This window comes from Perognathus longimembris, chromosome 27, assembly GCF_023159225.1.
Source record: "Perognathus longimembris pacificus isolate PPM17 chromosome 27, ASM2315922v1, whole genome shotgun sequence".
In the NCBI taxonomy this organism is placed as follows: Eukaryota; Metazoa; Chordata; class Mammalia; order Rodentia; family Heteromyidae; genus Perognathus; species Perognathus longimembris.
The window spans coordinates 8,321,575-8,341,058 of record NC_063187.1 but is presented as its reverse complement, the minus strand read 5'-3'; the positions used below and the strand labels follow the sequence as shown (position 1 = coordinate 8,341,058).

At 60.2% G+C, this 19,484-nt stretch overlaps 1 protein-coding gene across 1 annotated transcript; it reads right to left on the bottom strand.

The window, feature by feature from the left end:
• Window positions 1-1,806: 1,806 nt before the first annotated feature.
• On the bottom strand, window positions 1,807-17,799 carry Il17ra (interleukin 17 receptor A). Its single transcript, XM_048335137.1, has 13 exons — window positions 17,653-17,799; window positions 14,026-14,050; window positions 13,581-13,727; window positions 12,832-12,944; window positions 11,929-12,055; window positions 10,699-10,746; window positions 10,422-10,585; window positions 9,466-9,549; window positions 8,778-8,862; window positions 7,561-7,572; window positions 7,353-7,454; window positions 4,355-4,396; window positions 1,807-3,440 (listed from the first exon to the last, which is right to left on the bottom strand). Exons 1-13 carry the CDS (start codon window positions 17,797-17,799, stop codon window positions 1,972-1,974), a joined length of 2,565 nt encoding a protein of 854 aa, XP_048191094.1. The 3' UTR covers window positions 1,807-1,971.
• Between the last annotated feature and the right edge of the window lie 1,685 nt (window positions 17,800-19,484).

Below are 19,484 nucleotides of genomic sequence, written 5' to 3'. Positions count from 1 at the left end.
TGGGACAAACTGTCTTTTCCAGGTCGGTCATGAACTCCTAGGCTCAACTGATCCTCCTGCCCCAGCCTCCTCAGTGGCTGAGACTACAGGGATGTGCTACTGGGTCCAGCAAAGTCTGTTCCTTTTTAACAGGCCCTGGTACTGAGTCTGATTTTTTCTTTTTTTTCGGTAGAGGAGAGCTAGCAGGGCTGAAGGAAGTGGCACCTCACTACTTGATCACACTTTCCCTCCTCCCTTTTCTTTTTAAAAATAAAACCAGGCTGTTCTGGGAAAAAGAAAGAAAAAAACCTTGAGACTTGTGCCAAGCTTCCTGTGTGGTTTCTTTTAAGATCTTTCCCATGCTGGCTTCCACTGGGTCCCTAAAGGTCACAGTGACACTGGTCCTTGTTCTGGGGAGGGATTGAGCTGCTGCTTGGGGACGCCTGGAGGGCTGACCCCACTGGCCCTGGGCGTTCTCCCATCATAGCTGACCACCCAAGGAATAACGCTGTGTTTGCTTCTCTGTGTGAGGTGAAGTCTTGCTATGGGGCCCAGGCTGGTTTCTAACTCAGAACTAGAATTCCGGTGATCGTCCTGCCTCGGCCGAGTGGCTGGGACGACGGTGGGTCACATCACTGTTGGTTTGAAATCATCGTGGCCACACTGGGGTTTGAACCCAGAGCCTCACAGTTGCTCGTCAGGAGCTCTACTGCTCAAGTTAGAGCCCCAGTGTGCTGCTTCTGCAGGTAGCTCTTTTGCTTTTGTGCTGGGGCAGACTCAACGTGGCTCGGATGACAGAGTCACACCACCACACCCATCTGGTTTTGCTAAGGTGGAGTCTCAACAACTCCTGGTCCCGACTGGCCTCACACCGTGACTTTCCCCATCTTCATCTCCAGAATGGCTGGGATTATAGACCACACCTGGCTACGTTGTTATTTATTCATCATCTGGATTTATTGAGTACGGAGCGGTCCCTTTGTAAAGAAAGGCACAGTGAGGAGGTCAGGCTATGCGAGCCTCAGGTAGCAAAGGCTACTCTGAAGGAGCTAAGGCAGTAGAGCAAGGCGGGGAGGGGAGGAGGCAGTGCTCACTGGGCGGTGAGGTGAGACGCTACCAGGGCTGAGGTCCTCACAGTGGCCTGGGCAGCCCCGTTGTCTGCCTTGCGTTTTACTCACGCATGCAGTCGTGCAGACCGCAGGCCACATCTGCAGCGAGGACGGGGAGACCTGGGCTTCGGGAAGGCGACTGACTCCGAGGTGGTGCACAGGGTTTGTAGCCACAACAACAGACACGTTTATCTCAGCACTGTTTTGGGTTTTCTCCCTCGTGTGTGATGCAGCCGTGAGCTGCAGCGCTGGGGTCTGAGCTGGCCGGGCCCACGGAGGCAGAGCGGGAGGAGGAAGAGCAAGCAGGGAGCCAGGCTGGCCAGCATATTCCTGTCTGTGTGGCCCCGGGCAGCCCAACTTCTAGATGCCAGTCACGATGGCTTCCTTACACAAAATGAGGTGACAGGGGCCATGGCTGTCCTTTCCTGAGGACATCTGAGCCTGCTGTCACCTCAGGATCTGTCCACCCTGGAGCCTTAGGTGTCGCTCTCCTTCACAGTTCTGCTTCTCAGTGACTTCCACGGGGCACCCTGCTGCGGGCCGTGCACGGGACCCGCCGGCTCTGCCCGCTCCTCAGGCCACCTCACATCACGCCTGCTCCAGGGCCGTGTGCCGGGGCGGGCGGCACCAGCGTTCCAGTCCTGTCCGGCCCGCAGGCAAGCCCGCTGGGCCATGTGGAGGCCCCGGCCCCGGGACTGGGGAGAGGGGTGGGACGGGAAGCCAATTTCTACATCTTGTTTTGTGTTGACATGGCGTCTCCCCAGGTTGAGCCTGCCGGCCTCTCAACTGTCTCAGCCTCACCAGGGCTGGGGCTGCAGGCAGTTCAGGAGTCTTCGTGTGTGTGCAAAGGCAGGTGCGTGGCGCTTACACGCACACACGCCTCTCAGGGCTGGGGATGCGGGAGGTGGAGGGGGAGGGCCTGGCCCTCTGCGTCCATGCGCCCGGGCGCCGTGCCGTCCCAGCCGGAGCTCTTGCCCAGCTCTTGGAGGAGGAGCTGCCGCTGGAGGCGCATCAGGCTCTGCAGGTCTGCGGCCGAGAGCGGCGTGGCCGGGGCGCTGAGGCCAGGCTCCTCCTCCGCTTCCGCGAGCCCGTCGGGGGGCTGTGGGGAGCTCCTGGAGATGTAGCCCTGGTCCGACTGCACCGACTGCCGCTGCTCCTCCTCGTAGGGGGTGCCCGGCTCCTTGGGGTCCCCAGGGACCCCCTCCCCGCCGCACATGCTGCGCTGCAGCAGGGCCAGCATCAGGCTCTCCAGCTGCTCCCGGGCGTCCTCGCCCTCGGGGGCGGGTGGGCTGCACAGGGGACAGTCTGGGGTGGCGGCTGGGAGGAGGGGGCAGGCCTCGTGGTCCTCCAGCACGGCCAGCCGGCTGGCTGCACCATCCTCTGAGGGAGGCAGGGGTTCCACCGTGTGGGCCGCGGGCCCCCGCTCCTGGGGGAGCACCGAGGTCCGGAGGGCCCGGGTGGCAGGGGTCCCCTCGGGCCGCAGCCAGAGGTCCAGCCTTGACAGCCCCTGTCCTTCCCGGCCCAAGTGGACGTCCATCACCAGGACACCTTCAGGGCCCGGCTCCCGCACCACGGGCGTCTGCTTCACGATGGCCGGCCCAGGCAGCGGGGGCTCTTCAAGCACCTCTTCGTCCAGCCATGGCTGGTCCGGGTCTTCGGGTGAGCAGAGGTTCTCCCGCTCAAACCACTCGGGGCAGCGGATCTGCCAGCGGCGGAAGCGCTCCACGGCCTCCCCAAGCTGCTGGCCGCTGGGGCTCTGCAGGTAGTTGTCCCCGGCCAGCTCCCCGACGCGGTTCATGCGGCCCGGCTCGAACATCTCCAGGTCCTGGATGCGGAAGTAGACGTCCTCGAAGCTGCCCATGAGGGGGTACTGGGAGGTGATGCGGAAGGGGTCCGGCACGTCCTGCTCGCTGCTGATGTCGCGAAAGTAGCAGACGATGTAGGCGCCGAAGCAGGCCGGCTTCTTGAAGTCCGGCAGGATCATGTTCATGGCTGCGGTGAAGAGGTCTCCGGCGGGCCTCCCGCGCTCACAGCGCAGCTGGATGGCCGGCTCCTCCCAGCCCAGCATGGCCCGCCACTTGGCCCGCGAGCCTCGGGAGCACAGGATGATGATTTTGGAGTCGCTGTCCACCATCTCCTGCTTCTGGCGGCCCACCCAGGTCAGGACCCCTACCTCCGAGATGGCCTGTTCTTCCAGGAGGTCCAGGGCCACCTCGGTGCCACAGACGGTGAGCAGGAACTGGGCGAACTTGAGGACCACGTCCACGTACAGGGGGTGGTCAGCCGAGTAGACGATCCAGACCTTCCTGGGCTTCAGCGGCCGAGGGGCCAGGTCCGCCGCGAGCTGGGCATCTGCAGAGACAGGGGGAGCAGGGGGCTCACGCCCAGGTCCCCGCTCCGCTGGCCAGCCTGGGGGGCCCGGGGAGGCCAGCAGCCTCCTGCAGGAAGCTACATGAAGCCAGATGAAGTGAGAAGCCCCTGCTGGGCCCGGCCTACACTGCCTGAAAAAACCCAGTTTCTGCCTTGTGAGGAAAGCTTCTTCGTCATTCCCACCCAACCTCTGGCCTGTATGTGGATACATTTGTATGTGCTGATACTGGGGCTAAACTTGGGGTCTCTCCCTTTGGCATGGCTTGTTTGCTCAGTGATGGTGCTTTAGCATTTGAGCTATGCCGCCAGCCTGTTGGTTTTTTCCCCGTCATGGGCTTGAACTCAGGATCTGGACGCTGTCCTTGAGCTCTTTTGCTCAAGGCTGGTGCTCTATCACTTTAAGCCACAGCACCACGTCTGGTTTTCTGGTGGTTCGGTGGAGGTAAGAGTCTCATGGACTTTCTTGCCTGTGCTAGCTCTGACCCGTGATCCTCAGATCTCAGCCTCCTGAGTGGCTAGGATGACAGGTGTGAGCCACCAGTGCCCAGCCCAGCTTTTTTCTTCTGGCTAGTTGGAGATGGAGTTCTTGAACTTTTCTGCTCAAGGCGGCTCTGAACCAAGGTCCTTGGATCTTAACTTCCCAAGTACCTAGGATTACATGCTGAGCCACCAGTGCTGGCCACATCAGTAAGACACAGGGCCGTGTGTGCATGCTGTGTCCTCTGCATGGGCTTCTGCACGCACAATGAGCGCTCGCTGTGTGCTCCCTGAGAGAATGGAAACCCCTTCCCACCATGGAGTAGAAGAGGGGGGTCTCCTGGGGGCTTGGGAGTCACCTGCAGACCCCTCCCATCTGCCCCGTGTGGACCCCGGCCCGCCCCAGCCAGGGCACTGACCTGTGTTCTTGGTGCTGTCACTGTGCTTTCTGTGGCGAGACTCTGTGGGGAAAAGAAGCCACTGGAGTGAGGCCACACAAAGGAGGAGTGGCCCCAGGCCCTAGTCCTCCTATGTGGGAAGTGGACAACTTCCTGCCTTTGCTGAGGCCCTGGTGGGCAGCCGGGGAACTCCTGCACCTGCACTACAAACTGTGAGGACGGGAGCTGCAGAGAGCTCTGAAACAGTGGCTCCGTGGACACTGCAGTTGCGGTCCTGTGCCACAGGCTTGGCACGTGACACATCCCCTCTGCTTCTGTGGGAGTCAACTGGCTGGAAGCCCCAGACCCCATGCAAAGAGGACTCCATGACGGATCCCAACCTCCTGTAGCTGGGGACAGGCTGTGAGCAGACTCCGCTGACCACCAGCACCTGTACCCCCACTTACAACATTTCCTCTTGGTATTTAGGAGGTAAGGAGTGGAAACCACTGCTTAGGCAATGTGGGTATGTGACACACAACCCCCAATGACTCACACCCGATCCATGGACACACAACAACCCCCAATGATGCACACCCAATTCCCAATGATGTACGCTTGATCCGTGGACACACAACCCCCAATGACTCACACCCGATCCATGGACACACAACAGCCCCCAATGATTCACGCCTGATCCGTGGACACACAACAGCCCCCAATGATTCACGCCTGATCCGTGGACACACAACAGCCCCCAATGATTCACGCCTGATCCGTGGACACACAACAACCCCCAATGATTCACGCCTGATCCGTGGACACACAACAGCCCCCAATGATTCACGCCTGATCCGTGGACACACAACAGCCCCCAATGATTCACGCCTGATCCGTGGACACACAACAGCCCCCAATGACTCACACCTGATCCGTGGACACACAACAACCCCCAATGATTCACTCCTGATCCATGGACACACAACAGCCCCTAGTGATTCATGCCTGATCCGTGGACACACAACAGCCCCTAGTGATTCACGCCTGATCCGTGGACACACAACAGCCCCCAATGATTCACGCCTGATCCGTGGACACACAACAACCCCCAATGATTCACGCCTGATCCGTGGACACACAACAGCCCCCAATGATTCACGCCTGATCCGTGGACACACAACAGCCCCCAATGACTCACACCTGATCCGTGGACACACAACAACCCCCAATGATTCACTCCTGATCCATGGACACACAACAGCCCCTAGTGATTCACGCCTGATCCGTGGACACACAACAGCCCCTAGTGATTCACGCCTGATCCGTGGACACACAACAACCCCCAATGAGTCACACCTGATCCGTGGACACACAACAGCCCCCAATGATTCACGCCTGATCCATGGACACACAACAGCCCCCAATGATTCACGCCTGATCTGTGGACACACAATTCCCAACAATTCACACCCGATCCATGGACACACAACAACCCCCAATGATGCACACCCAATTCCCAATGATGTACGCTTGATCCGTGGACACACAACCCCCAATGACTCACACCTGATCCGTGGACACACAACAGCCCCCAATGATTCACACCTGATCCGTGGACACACAACAACCCCCAATGATTCACTCCTGATCCATGGACACACAACAGCCCCTAGTGATTCACGCCTGATCCGTGGACACACAACAGCCCCTAGTGATTCACGCCTGATCCGTGGACACACAACAACCCCCAATGAGTCACACCTGATCCGTGGACACACAACAACCCCCAATGACTCACACCTGATCCGTGGACACACAACAGCCCCCAATGATTCACACCTGATCCGTGGACACACAACAACCCCCAATGATTCACACCTGATCCGTGGACACACAACAACCCCCAATGAGTCACACCTGATCCGTGGACACACAACAGCCCCCAATGATTCACGCCTGATCTGTGGACACACAATTCCCAACAATTCACACCTGATCCGTGGACACACAACAGCCCCCAATGATTCACGCCTGATCCGTGGACACACAACAGCCCCCAATGATTCACGCCTGATCCGTGGACACACAACAGCCCCCAATGATTCACTCCTGATCCGTGGACACACAACAACCCCCAATGATTCACACCTGATCCGTGGACACACAACAACCCCCAATGAGTCACACCTGATCCGTGGACACACAATTCCCAACAATTCACACCTGATCCGTGGACACACAACAGCCCCCAATGATTCACGCCTGATCCGTGGACACACAACAGCCCCTAGTGATTCACGCCTGATCCGTGGACACACAACAGCCCCTAGTGATTCACGCCTGATCCGTGGACACACAACAGCCCCTAGTGATTCACGCCTGATCCGTGGACACACAACAGCCCCTAGTGATTCATACTGGACAGTCATGGTCGTGGAGGGGAGAGGGGGCAGGAGCCAATAGGTGCGAAATCTGCAGCAAGCCCCGCCCCTCTCCTCCCTCTCTGAATCCTCAACACAGTCCTGGGAGGGGGCTCCGTCACCTCATCTCACAGAAAACCCAATAGGAGGCTTGTTAAGTAATCGTCCCATGGCTGCAAATCCAGGGAAGTAGGGCAGGGGGCCACATGGGTGAGATGAGGGTCCGGAGCCTGATCCTCTCCACCACGCCCCGTCGTCCTCCCTGACCGGGGATAGACAAGTCTGGGGCTGCAGGATGGGGTTGTTCATGCTGACCCACCTGCCTGGCTGACTGTGTCACACAAGCTCCTTCCAGCCTACTGACTTCAGTGACATAAACTAACAATACAGGTAACTGTGGCTGACAGCTATCGAGCAGGTGCCTCGTGCCAGCCCCTACACAGGAATTCATGTGCTTTACATCGGTTAACACTCATTATGACCTCATGACGTGAGTAATCAGGACAACTGACATTTCCTGAAGAGAAACTCAAGGTTCAGAGCATGTGGCCCAGTGCTCAGGCAGAGCCTAAGTGAGCGGGCCACGGGCACAGGGGCTTGATTACAGGGCCGCCCCTTACCGGAGAGCTTCCAGGTCATGCAGAGGACCAGCAGGATGACGGAGGCCACCAGCAGCATCGCGGTGCCCGTGACCAAGCCGTACGCCCACAGCGGAACGCGGTCTGCAGTGGAGAGGAGCGTGAGCCTCAGACCAATACTCCCCAGCCCCTCCAACGACCCCGGGCTCTGCCAGCCTCCCAGCCCCAGGGAAAATATCCCTGAGCTTACCTGCAAAGTAATCTGTAAGAGAACAAAAGGGGGAGGGAAAACATTGCTCTTGAGTATTAGCAGGAACCACGGTCCCTTCCCCCCTGCTCCTCCCTTACAGGTGGCTTCCCGTGACTTAGGGACAGGTGGATTCGGGGGGGGGGGGGGGAGAAAGGGTGGGGAATCAGCGCATGGCTGGGTCCCCCCAGGCTCAAGCAGGGCCCTGACACGCCACAGCACAGGTGTAAGATCTCAGGCAGGCTATTTAACATTTGTGCCTCAGTTTCTCCACCTATAAATCTGGAGTGCAGGAGCGTCCACTTCAATCTGTTGTGACTCACTGTCTCTGGGCATTAAAAACAGATGGCGGCTGGGTGCCGGCGGCTCACACCTGGTATCTGGCATCCAGCTCAGGAGGCAGAGACCCAGTGTGAGTATAAAAGCCGGAGACTCCACCTCCATCATCGGTCAGTGTGGTGGCACGTGCCTGTCATCTCTGCCACAGGGGTGGGGGGGCACAGAGACTGGCCGTGCTGATGCCTGCCATTCTAGTGGCACAGCGAAGCAAGAGCAGGGGCTTGCAGCCCAGGCAGAAAGTGAGACCTGGCCTTAGAACTGACCTATGCACGACAGTGAAACTGAAATCCAGGGATGGTGTCCAGGCCCTGAGTTCAAGACCCAGGATAGGCACAAAGAGACAAAACCCAACAAAAGCAATGAAATCCCCTCTAGTATAATTTAATGAATAAGTTTTTTTTTGCCAGTCCTGGAGCTTGGACTCAGGGCCTGAGCACTGTCCCTGGCTTCTTTTTGCTCAAGGTTAGCACTCTACCACTTGAGCCACAGCACCACCTCTGGCCTTTTCTATATATGTGGTGCTGAGGAATCGAACCCAGGGCTTCATGTATACGAGGCGAGCACTCTACCGGTAGGCCTTATTCCCAGCCCCACATAACTTTTTCTTTCTTAAATGCAAAAACATGCTGGAGGTGGCTGAATGACAGGGTGCCTAACAAGCAGGAGGCCCCGAGTTCAATGCCTGGTCCCAGTGCCTCCGTTGGTCCTCGGCATGAAACTGGGAAGGAGAACCCACTTTCCAGTCACAAGCCAACCAGAAAGGTTAAGTGCTGTGCCCAAGGCTGCATAGCTGCTGGAGCGTGTGGCTCCACGTCAGGAATGGAGGGCCCCTGGATTAACCCCGCCCCCAGGCCCAGGGGAGGGGCAGCCAGGGCTCCTACCTGGGGTGGGTGGGGGCTCGGGGCAGGGCACGGTCACTGCGTGTCTCAGGCAGTCAGGCAGGCAGCTGCTGAAAAAGGGCTGGATCTAGGGGAGCAGAGGCGGGTCAGGGGGGACTGGAGACCCCTGGCTGCTTCAGCTGGGTCTCACGCAGCTGGGCTGTCGTGGTGACACCTGCAGTTCCAGTCACTCTGGAGGCCACGGCAGAGGGGCTGCTTGCGCCTGTGTGCAGCGCAGCCTGTGCAGCACAGTGGGAGTCTAGCTTGAAAACGGCGGTCAGGTGCAGATTACACCTGGGACCCCAGCAGCTCCTGAGTTCGGGGCCAGCCTGGGCAAAAGGCTAGGGAAACCCCATCTCAATCAGTAAGCCAGGTATCGTGGGGCACATCTATGGTCCAGTTGCATGGGAGATATAAATAGGAACACCGTGGCCTGGGCCACAGCTGTGAGATCCTAACTGAAAAACAACTAAAGCAAAAATGGGCTAGGAAAACGTGTGGCTCAGGTGGTAGAGCACCTGACCAGCAAGCGAGAGATCTTGAGTTCTAGCCCCCAAACCTCTCAAAGGCATAAACCAGAGTTGGCTGCCATGGCACTACACAGGTCCCTTCCCCACCTTCCCCGCTGCTCCTCTCTCCAGTGGGAAAGCCAGCCTCACTGTGCACGCTCCCCACACCTGCCCACACCCACCTGGACCTGGTGGTGACAGCACTGTTGGAATTTGGGTAGAGTGAACGTGATGTTGCTTCGCTGACGGAACTCCTCTTGTCTGGGCTGAAGGAGAGGAGAGAACGTAAAGTTCTCAGTGGGTCAGGACATGCACAAGGAAGCCACAGGGGACAGGCCTCTGTGTGTGGGGACAGGCCTCTGTGGGGGGGGGGACAGGCCTCTGTGTGGGGGGACAGGCCTCTGTGGGGGGTACAGGCCTCTGTGTGGGGGACAGGCCTCTGTGTGTGGGGGACAGGCCTCTGTGTGTGGGGACAGGCCTCTGTGGGGGGGGGGACAGGCCTCCGTGTGTGTGGGGGGGACAGGCCTCTGTGTGTGGGGGACAGGCCTCTGTGGGGGGGACAGGCCTCTGTGTGTGGGGACAGGCCTCTGTGGGGGGGGGACAGGCCTCCGTGTGTGTGTGGGGGACAGGCCTCCGTGTGTGTGTGGGGGACAGGCCTCTGTGTGTGTGTGGGGACAGGCCTCTGTGTGTGTGTGGGGGACAGGCCTCTGTGTGTGTGTGGGGACAGGCCTCTGTGTGGGGGACAGTCCTCTGTGGGGGGACAGGCCTCTGTGTGTGGGGAGGGCCAGGCCTCTGTGGGGGGGGGACAGGCCTCTGTGTGTGGGGACAGGCCTCTGTGTGGGGGACAGTCCTCTGTGGGGGGACAGGCCTCTGTGTGTGGGGGACAGTCCTCTGTGGGGGATAGGCCTCTGTGTGTGGGGGACAGTCCTCTGTGGGGGGGACAGGCCTCTGTGTGTGTGTGGGGACAGGCCTCTGTGTGGGGGACAGTCCTCTGTGGGGGGACAGGCCTCTGTGTGGGGGACAGGCCTCTGTGTGTGTGTGGGGACAGGCCTCTGTGTGGGGGACAGGCCTCTGTGGGGGGACAGGCTGCTCTGGGAGGGGGCTTGGGTCCCGCCCAAGGGTGAAGAAAGGCAGTTACCGCAGGCACTGAGTGTTCCTGCTCAAAGCAGCTGTGGTTCTCCATGTTCGGAAAGCTTCTGAGCAGGACATGGTACGGAGTGGACTCGTTCCACAGGGTGAAGCTCACCCGCAGCTGCTGGGCCTCCAGGGTCTCCACGGTGACGTTGGGGTCCCACAGGCTGCCTGAGGTGTGCGGGGAGGGAGGGGTGTGCATCCAGGCTGAGGTCCCACATCGGAGGACAGGTGTGCGGGGAGGGAGGGGGCGCCCAGGTGAGGGTCTCTGGGCAGCCACTTACCTGAGCGCACACAAAGCGTGGTTGTTTTCATCATGGTGTCCTGGCAGTCTGCCAACACAGAGCAAAGAGAAGTCGTTAGGTCCCCGCGCTAGCAGAGCTCTCCCAGAGTCTGCCACCCGGCTGTGGGGACCCTCGCCACACCAGGGGAGCGATTGTTGTCCTTGGCTCCAGGACGGCACCAGTGTGGTGACCCCAGTGTATGGGGCCAGCTCAGCCACCTTCCTCAGGAGCCTCTGGATTCCGGCACGTTCCTAAGCTCTAAGCTTGCTTGGCACGGCCAGGGCCAGCGACTCCCTGCTCACTCAGCTCGGCCTCCGGCATGGAGCTTCCTCCCTGCATTCTGTGCAGCTTGGGTGGGCACAGCTGGTTTGCGGGCTAGAGTGGGGACACCTCTGATTCTGTGTCCCCCACGGCAGTTGGGCCAGAGCGGGGACCATGGACCCAACTTCTTGGTCCCCTTCTCCAGGTCCCAAGGCTCACTGCAAGGGGAACAGGGGATGCGGGGGAGGAGGCTCACTGGTGGGGGGGCAGGGGATGCGAAGATGGGGGCTCACCGCAGGGGAGCAGGAGCCCACTGAGAGGAGGGGGCAGGGGAGGGTATCACTGTAGGAGCAGGGGCTGGAGGAGCTCGGAGTACTCATCAATGGCCTGGACACTGAACATTGTGGTGAGGACATTTGTGTCCCCTCTGTAGCAGAGACCAACACAAGCTGAGCGACAGCATGTCACGCGTGCCACACATGGGGGAGCAGGCGGGGCATCGTGTTTCAGGACCAAGTGGGTAAGCTCGCCATCTCGACAAGCACACCCTGAGCTGCTGGGACTCGGTGGTGAGCTCTCACCAAGCATGCAATGCTACCAACAGAGCAGAGCAGGAAGCCGTTCCTGGCATCTTCCATGCCAGGCACAGGCGAGGCCCAGGGCCCCACGCCACAGACAGGGCAGAGCAGGAAGCCGTTCCTGGCATCTTCCATGCCAGGCATGCATGAGGCTCTGGGTGTTCACCAATGGGTGGACAATCTAGTTGCGTCCTCCAGGCCCTGCGAATGGGCAGTGTACAGGCCAGGCTTCTGGGGAGGCCAGAGGTGCTCGCACAGGGACACTGTATGGGAACCTGCAGGGCGGGTGAGCCGGTCTGGGGCCTGCAGGGTCCCTGAGGAATGCCCCTTCTTTCCCCAGGACCCTAGGCAGGAGAGCAGGGCTGGGAGGAGGGGAGGAGGGGGCTCTTACCAGGTACAACAACTATCCTGGACTGATGGTTAGGGTCCCCGTCAGGGAGGGGCTTGGGGAGGTGGTGTACCGTCACCTCGTACTCCTGGCCAGGATCCACCACGAAATGGCCAAAGCTGAACCGCCACTGTGGGGAGGGAGGGAGGAGGGGGAGAGACAGATGAGCCCTCCATACTTCCCACCCATCATCAGCACTCAAAGACCCTAACCCTACCTCTCCCCAAATCAGTCAAAATCATGACTGACGTGACAACCAAATCCTGCACTAGAGGTACCGTATCTTTTCTGCCTACGGTAAAAGCCCTAGATGGAGTCTCATCATTTTTCTAGTGAGAAAATTGAAATCTGAGGCGAAGGAAGGTGCTTTGAGGACACAGTGCGGATGGAGGGGAGTAGAGCGGGAGGCGGAGGACTTGAGGCAGCAGCAGGCAGGCGGGGTCTGTGTTTGTCATCTTCCTGGGTGCTGGTACTGGGGCTTGACCTCAGGGCCTGGGCGCTGCCTTGGGGTTTTTTTTTTGGCTCAAGGCTACCATGTATTCACCATTCGAGCCACATTTCCATTTCTAGCTTTTTTGGTGATTAATTGCAGATAAGAGTCTCACAGACATTCCTGCCTGGGCTGGCTTTGAACTGTGATCCTCCTGTCATCCTCCAGAGTAGCAGGGTGTGGGCCACCGGTGCATGGCTCCAGTCCCTTTGTCCATAGTGACTTTCAAGGTCGGATCTTGCTTTATGCCCTGGCCAGCCTGGGCTGGGGTATCACCACTTGTGCTTCCCTGTGTTACTGGGGTAACAGCTATGTACCATCACACCCTACTTTTCGCTTGGGCTAGCCTTGAACCATGATCCCAAGTACCTGCGAATACAGGGCTGAGTTCCTAGGCGTGGCTTCCCTCTCCTTACCCGCTTGTGATGGTGCTGCAGCCTGGACAGGAACTGGAACTTGACACACAGTTGCTCGTTGGTGCTCAGCTGCAGGATGGACAGCTCTGTACCCTCCAGGTACAGGATGCTGGCTGGAGGCGGAGGAGGGGAGCGTCAGCCACTCGTGCTCTCTACCCCCCTGCGCCCACCCTGGCCCCCACACTTCCTGTCTCTGCCCATTCCCCTGACCCTGCTGGGCTTTGCAGATGGAGACTGCTTCGCTGGACAAGGGACAACTTTCAGGATGTTGGCAGCGTGGCCTGCAGGGGCTGTGGCACTGAGGGTGGGAGTGAGCACGCAGGACAGGGATGCAGGGAACAAACTTGCCTGTGCCCTGGTCACAGATCTGGGCTGGCCCTGTTCAGCCCATCTTCTTCCCATCTAACTCTATGCCTGAGAGGTGTGAAGTTGTTTTAGAAAGTGCTAGCCCAGCAGTGAAGGGGAAAGCAGCTGACCCGTGTGTCGCCATTTGTGTGGTAAAGTGGTTAAAATGTGAGATGAAGGAAGGTGTTTGTTTCATGAAGGGCCATGGGATGGACACATGGACCCAGCTAGAATGGCAAAGTGATGGAGTCTCAGTCAGCCCAAGACCTAGAGCCCTCTTCTGAGTCCAAATGGAAGAACCACAGTGTTCTGTGGGTGGTGACAGCCACAGGACCCACCGACCCTGAGGCCCTACCGACCCCGGGGGCCAACTGACCCCCAAGGACCACTGGGCCCCAACCCACCGTCCGTCTGCAGGGTCCACTCGATGAGCAGCACAGGGACCCGGTCTCCATGTCGGGTGAGAGCAATGCCTAGCTGGGTCTTCATGAGCTTGGGGGACGAAGGGGTCAGGTTCCGAGGGTGCACCCAGCTGTCATCCAGGCAGGAACCTGGCGGCCAGGGAAAAGGGCACTCAGACGCGAGGGCAGGCGCCCGGAGAGCCACACGTGCTGGGCCTTCTAGCAGTGACCCTAGGTGATGGCGCTACTGCCTCGTCCGATCTTCCTAATGCTGGGCTGGGGTGGCCACCGAGCCCCGAACTTAAGGGGACTGGGGAAGGGGCTCTGAAGAAGCAATAGTGGAAACGGGGCACGGGAGGGAGGGGCAGATGAAGAGGCTTTCCTGTTCTGTGTTGGGGTCCCTGATTCGTACAGGCACTGATGAACAAGAGAAGGAAACAGAACTTACTGTTCTCCACAGCACAGCTCAGGCCCTGTGGGAAGAAGAAGGTGGTGAACGGGAGGGGAGGGCTTGGGCTCCCACGCTTCACCGGAGGGAAACGCACACAGCCCCCCTCCTCACTCTTCTTCCCACATCCTTCCTCTGCCAACCAAGGAGGGGGTACTGGGGGCGTTCTGCAAGCTGGGAATAGTAACAGAGCTTGAACTCAAGGCCTGCCCCTACATGGCAGGTGCTTGGCCACTTGAGCCATACCTCAGGTACCAGTGGACACTGCTGGCCTTGAGTCCCAAGGCCCACTCATATCTTAGGACAGGCGGAGTGTGGACTGGACCCCCCCTGGGGGCGCTGCGGCAGGAGGGGAGGAGGACTGACAAAATTGTCACCCGTCATAAGTCAACAGGTCATGCCAGGCACTGGTGGCTCATGCCTGTAATCCTACTCTGTAGGCTGAGATCCAGAAAAATCAAGGTTTGAGGCCAGCCCAGGCAGACGGTGACACTGCCTCCAATATAGCCAGCAAAAAGCAGGACTGGAGGTGTGACTCAAGTGTGAGATGACCAGGAGAGTGAACAAAGCTAGCAAGCTGTAGACCCTGAGTTCAAACTTTGGGTACTGCACCCCCTCAAACAAAAGGGTCAACAGATGATATCTAAAATGGGACAAATGAAGAATTAAACAAATAAGCACATTCAGAAATATAGAGGTTGGTGTCAGGAGAGAAACTGTAAGCAATCGCCTCTGGAGAGTGATTTAGGTTTAGAGATAAGGCTTTAAAAATATTTAAGTACTTAAAAACTAAATGAATTGAAACTAAGAGATGGTTTATCTATGATGCTAGCCTTAACAAAAGTAGATGCAAACTGAGATAAACAAAACCACTGACCCAGAGGAAGAAATAATGGATATTTTCCTTATAATTTAATTCCAACACAGAATTTGCACTCATGCAGTTTAGTAATGTAAGTAATGTACAATTAGTAATGTAAAAAAAGTATTTATGATTTATTTCGATAGTACTAACAAAGGTCTTATGCTGTCCAAAATTTCTTCTATAATAGTTATTTGTAGTTGCTGAAAGCCTCCCCCATTCTTGCTCGGTGGCAGAGCACCTGCTTAGCACGGGTAAGGCTCTGGGTTCAACTCTTAGTGTTGCTAAATAAATAAAACCCAGAACTATTAAAGAAAAAACCACCCCATTTTAAAAAATAGCAAGATCAGATCATTTGTCAGCTTCCTGCTTGTGAACACGGAGGTCAGAGAAGAATACTTATCACAACTAAGCTCCTAAGCACATCATACAGCTCTCATTTTTTATTTTTATTTTGTAGTACTAGGGGACTGAATGCAGGGTCCTGAGATCACACAGTTGTGGTGAGACTGGAGGCAAACCCATTTGAGTTCTTCCTTCCTGCCTCATATCATGTCCACTTAGAAAGAGGAAGAGAAAGTTGAATTTTTATGGGGTGTGGTCCTGGGGCTTAAACTCAGGGCCTAGGCACTGTCCCTGAGCATTTTTGCTCAAGGCCACCGTTCTACCACTTGAGTCATAGCACCACTTCTGGCTCTTTTTTGGTGGTTAGTTGGAGAGAAAGAGTTTCACAGACTTTCTTGGCTTCTACCGGTGATCCTCAGATCTCAGCCTCCAGAGTAGGTGCAGGCTGAGGTGAGAGGGAGGCGGGGAGACTGAAGACAGAGCATGGCCTCTCCCGTGGATCACGCTGGGTGGGCTCTGCTCAGGACGCAGTGCCCTCACTGTGCATTTGAAGCCAAGGCTCTTTGGGGGAGAGGCACAGCTTGGTGGCAGGAGGTGGCAGGCCCTTGCTTCCCTGCCCACAAACAACGCATGCCCTCGGGGCTGTTAGCCCAGCTTCCCTGTGCCCAGGAAGCCACACAAGCCACCCATCCCTAACCCAAAGGCCTGGGCCCAAGCTCCTGGTGCCACCCGGCACCTCCTGACCTCCCCCCTGGGGCTCCCATCCTTCTTCAAGGGTCTTCGCCATAAGAAACAACTCCCTGGAATTCTGCACCGACCACCGGGTGCTAAGGGCACTGGACATAGGCTGCCTCTCAACAGTGCCTAACTCTTACAGTCACCACCTGCACCCCACCCCAGGGGTCCCTTTACACTCTCTGCCTGCCACAGTCTCCTGTACATTGCGGGGGGGCAGGCACCCCACAACAGGCCACCCACAAACCAACACCAGTTCCTCCTCATGTGCCCGCAAGGTCTACAGGAAGGACCTGGCGGGTGTGCCAGCGAGTTCCCCAACTGCAGAGAGCTTGGGGACATTTCTCAACACTGCTCACACTGAAAACACTCCCCCCCCCCCTCCGGAAAAAGTCAGTTTCCCTCTACCTTCTTTTGGCTAGATCCTGTACAAAATGGGATAGGGAGAAATGTCCCTTTGTGTCACATCCTCTGACTAAGATACCAAGCAGGCTCCCTGGTTGGGGGTGGGGGTAGAAGAGCTGGGTAGCGATCCCCAGAGAGTAGAAGAGAGGGCGGGAAGGGCATGTTTTCTTGTTATTTTTTAAAAAGCAGATACTGGGTTTGGCCACTGGAGCTCCACTTGATAGGTGGGTGTGCCGCTTCCTGTGGGGGCAGCGGGCTCCTTCTGACAGTCACAAGCAGCGGCTAACTCCCAGCCAGCTTGCTCTTCCTAGACCAGAGTGGGGTGGGGTGGGGGTGGGGGCCTGGGTGGTGTTTTCAGAAACCTCTAAGCCCAGCTACTCAGAAGGCAGAGATCATCTGGGTTTGAGGCCAGCCAGGGCAAAAAGTTAGCAAGGCCCTAGCTCAACTAGTAAGCTGGACCACGGGTCTCAGCTCTCAGGCCCCCCTACCTAAGGAAGTCCGGGTCCATCGGAATCTGCGCCTGCACGGCACCCTCCCTGCCGCCTGGGCGGCGCCAGCTCCTGAGGGGGCAGTTAGGGCGCAGGCCCGCCTTGAGCCCACCATGTCCCTCTCCGGGCCTCCTGCCTCCCGGGTCCTCGGCCCCGACAGTCCCCCCCCCCCCCCCACGTCCCCACCGTGGGCCTCCGGGCTCCTGCCTCCCCCAGCCCCGTCCCCGGCCCGGCAGTCTGCCTGTCCACCACCCTGGGCCTCCAGCGCCCTCCCCCAGGCCCTCCCCCCATCCCGTGTCCCCGCAGTCCGCCCGTCGCCCGCCCCTGGGCTCATCTGACTTCGGCATCCCGGACGGCGGGTCGGCTGTGCGGCAAGTGCCGCTCTTCGCCCGCGTCCACCACCGCGGCCTGGGGGGTCGGGGTGGTCCTCAGGGTGATGGGAAGCCAGCGCCCCGGACCCCGGTGAGACGCAACGGGTCCCCCGAACGTCCCCCGGGGGCCTCAGCGCGGACCCGGGAACCCCGTCCCGGGAACATCCCCGGGAGCCCTCAGCGCGGACCCCCGGACCCCGCCCCCGTCCCCCGGCGCCCTCAGCGCGGACCCCCGGACCCCGCCCCCGTCCCCCGGCGCCCTCAGCGCGGACCCCCGGACCCCGCCCCCGTCCCCCGGGGGCCTCAGCGCGGACCCCCGGACCCCGCCCCCGTCCCCCGGGGGCCTCAGCGCGGACCCCCGGACCCCGCCCCCCGTCCCCGGTCCCCCGTCCCCCCCCGCGCCCCGCACGCCGGGTCTCACCTCCTGCGCGCAGACGGGCGCCGGGTGGTCCAGGAGCCGAGGGGAGGCGCGGCCCGGGGCCGGCGCGCTCAGGAGCAGCAGCGGCAGCAGCAGCCGCCCCAGTGCGGGACCCGGCGCGACGGGGCGCGCGAGGTGCGACGCCCTCATGGCTCCGGCGCTGCTCGGGTCGCGGCCCGACGCGGGGTCCGGCGAGGTCCGGGCCGGGTCGCCTTCCGCGGAGCCGCCGGGCCTACGCGCGCCGCCCGTCGCGCGCTTCCGGCTTCCCGCCCGCGCGGGGGGGCGGGGCTGGCGAAGCGCCGCGCGGCGGGGGCGGGCCTTCCCGTGACCACGCCCCCCGCGCAGGGCGGGGCGCACAGGTGGGCGGGGCGGCTAGCACCTGCTGGGGCCCCCCCCCCCCCCCGCCCGCCGCCCCCAAAAGCCGGGAGTGGAGCTGTGGCTCAAGTGGTAGAGCGCCAGCCACGAGCCCTGCGGCTCAGGGAGGGCGCCCAGGTCCCGAGTTCAAGCCCCAGGACCCGCACGCAGGCGTGCACCCCCCCCACGCAAATAAACCTATCGCGTATCTATCTATCATCCAATCTATCCATATCACAGATCTAGATTGCCTGTCAGCTATCTCCATCTACCGATCATCTCTACCATTTGCGCATCTCTATCTACCTGCCAATCATCGACCATCCAGTCTATCAATCGATATCATCTGTCATCCACGTCTATCTGTGCCGTCTACCATATGTCTATATCAACTGTCTGTCAGTCTGTTGTCTTTATCCTCTATTTCCCACCCACCGTCTTTCTGTCTCCCCGACCCCTTCCTCCTGTCTTCTGCCCCCTGGGTCCCCTGCCCTGTCCTCTCTTCCTGACCCCTCCCTCCCCAACCAGATCAGCACCGGGGCGGGGGGGGGGGGCTGCAGTGCAGGGGGAGGGGAAGGGACCCCAGGCCCCCAGGGGAGGGGGAGGGACCCCAGGCCCGCAGGGGAGGGGGAGGGAGGTGCCAGGCCTGCAGGGGAGGGGAGGGGACCCCAGGCCCCCAGGGGAGGGGAAGGGACCCCAGGCCCGCAGGGGAGGGGGAGGGAGGTGCCAGGCCTGCAGGGAGGGGAGGGGACCCCAGGCCCCCAGGGGAGGGGAAGGGACCCCAGGCCCGCAGGGGAGGGGGAGGGGAGGTGCCAGGCCCCCAGGGGAGGGGAGGGGACCCCAGGCCCGGCCCCGCGCCCGGCTCCAGTGCCCCCGGTGCCGGCCCCCGCTGCCGCCTGGCCTTTCCGAAGAGAGCAAAGGCGCCTGAAGGGGTCGCGCGGTTCCCGGGGCTCCGGTGCCAGGGGTCCTGCGTGCGGGGGGAGGGCGCCTCAGGGGCCGGCCTTGAACGGCCCGCCGGCTCCGGCTGCCTCCCCGCGCCTGACCGCAGCCGACACGCGGGGGGGCCCCGAAACACCATCCTGGCGCCGCCGTGCCGCGGGGCCCCAGCAGCCCCCCGGGCGGTGGGCGGCGGGCGGCGTGCACCGTCCCTCCCGGTGCCGCGTCCGGAGGCCTCCGAGCTTCCTTTTGCTCGAAGCTGGCGCTCTCCCACTGGAGCCCGCAGCCGCCCTTCAGCTTCGGCTGACACTGAACCGTGATCCTCAGACCTCGGCCTCCACAAGAGCTTGGACGGCGGGTGTGAGCCACGCACGAGTTCCCGGAAAGCGCTGAAAGTGCGCGGGGGCGCGGGGGCGCGCACTGTCCGCCGCGGGCCGGCCGAGCGCGCCTGCGTGTGTGCGCGCGCACGGCACCCTCACCGCGGTGCACGTGGGTGCAGGCACGCGCGGAGTACCGCCTCCCGGGGGCGCTGATCGGTGGAGCCC

Bases quoted from the DNA above. Each gene is read 5' to 3' on its own strand.
- Il17ra (XM_048335137.1), bottom strand. From the start codon at position 17,799: ATGAGGGCGTCGCACCTCGCGCGCCCCGTCGCGCCGGGTCCCGCACTG. The intron at 14,051-17,652 runs GTGAGACCCGGC...TTCTTCCCACAG, and splicing joins CGCCCGTCTGCGCGCAGGAG to GGCCTGAGCTGTGCTGTGGA. The intron at 8,863-9,465 runs GTGGGTGTGGGC...CTGCTCCCCTAG, and splicing joins GCTGTCACCACCAGGTCCAG to ATCCAGCCCTTTTTCAGCAG.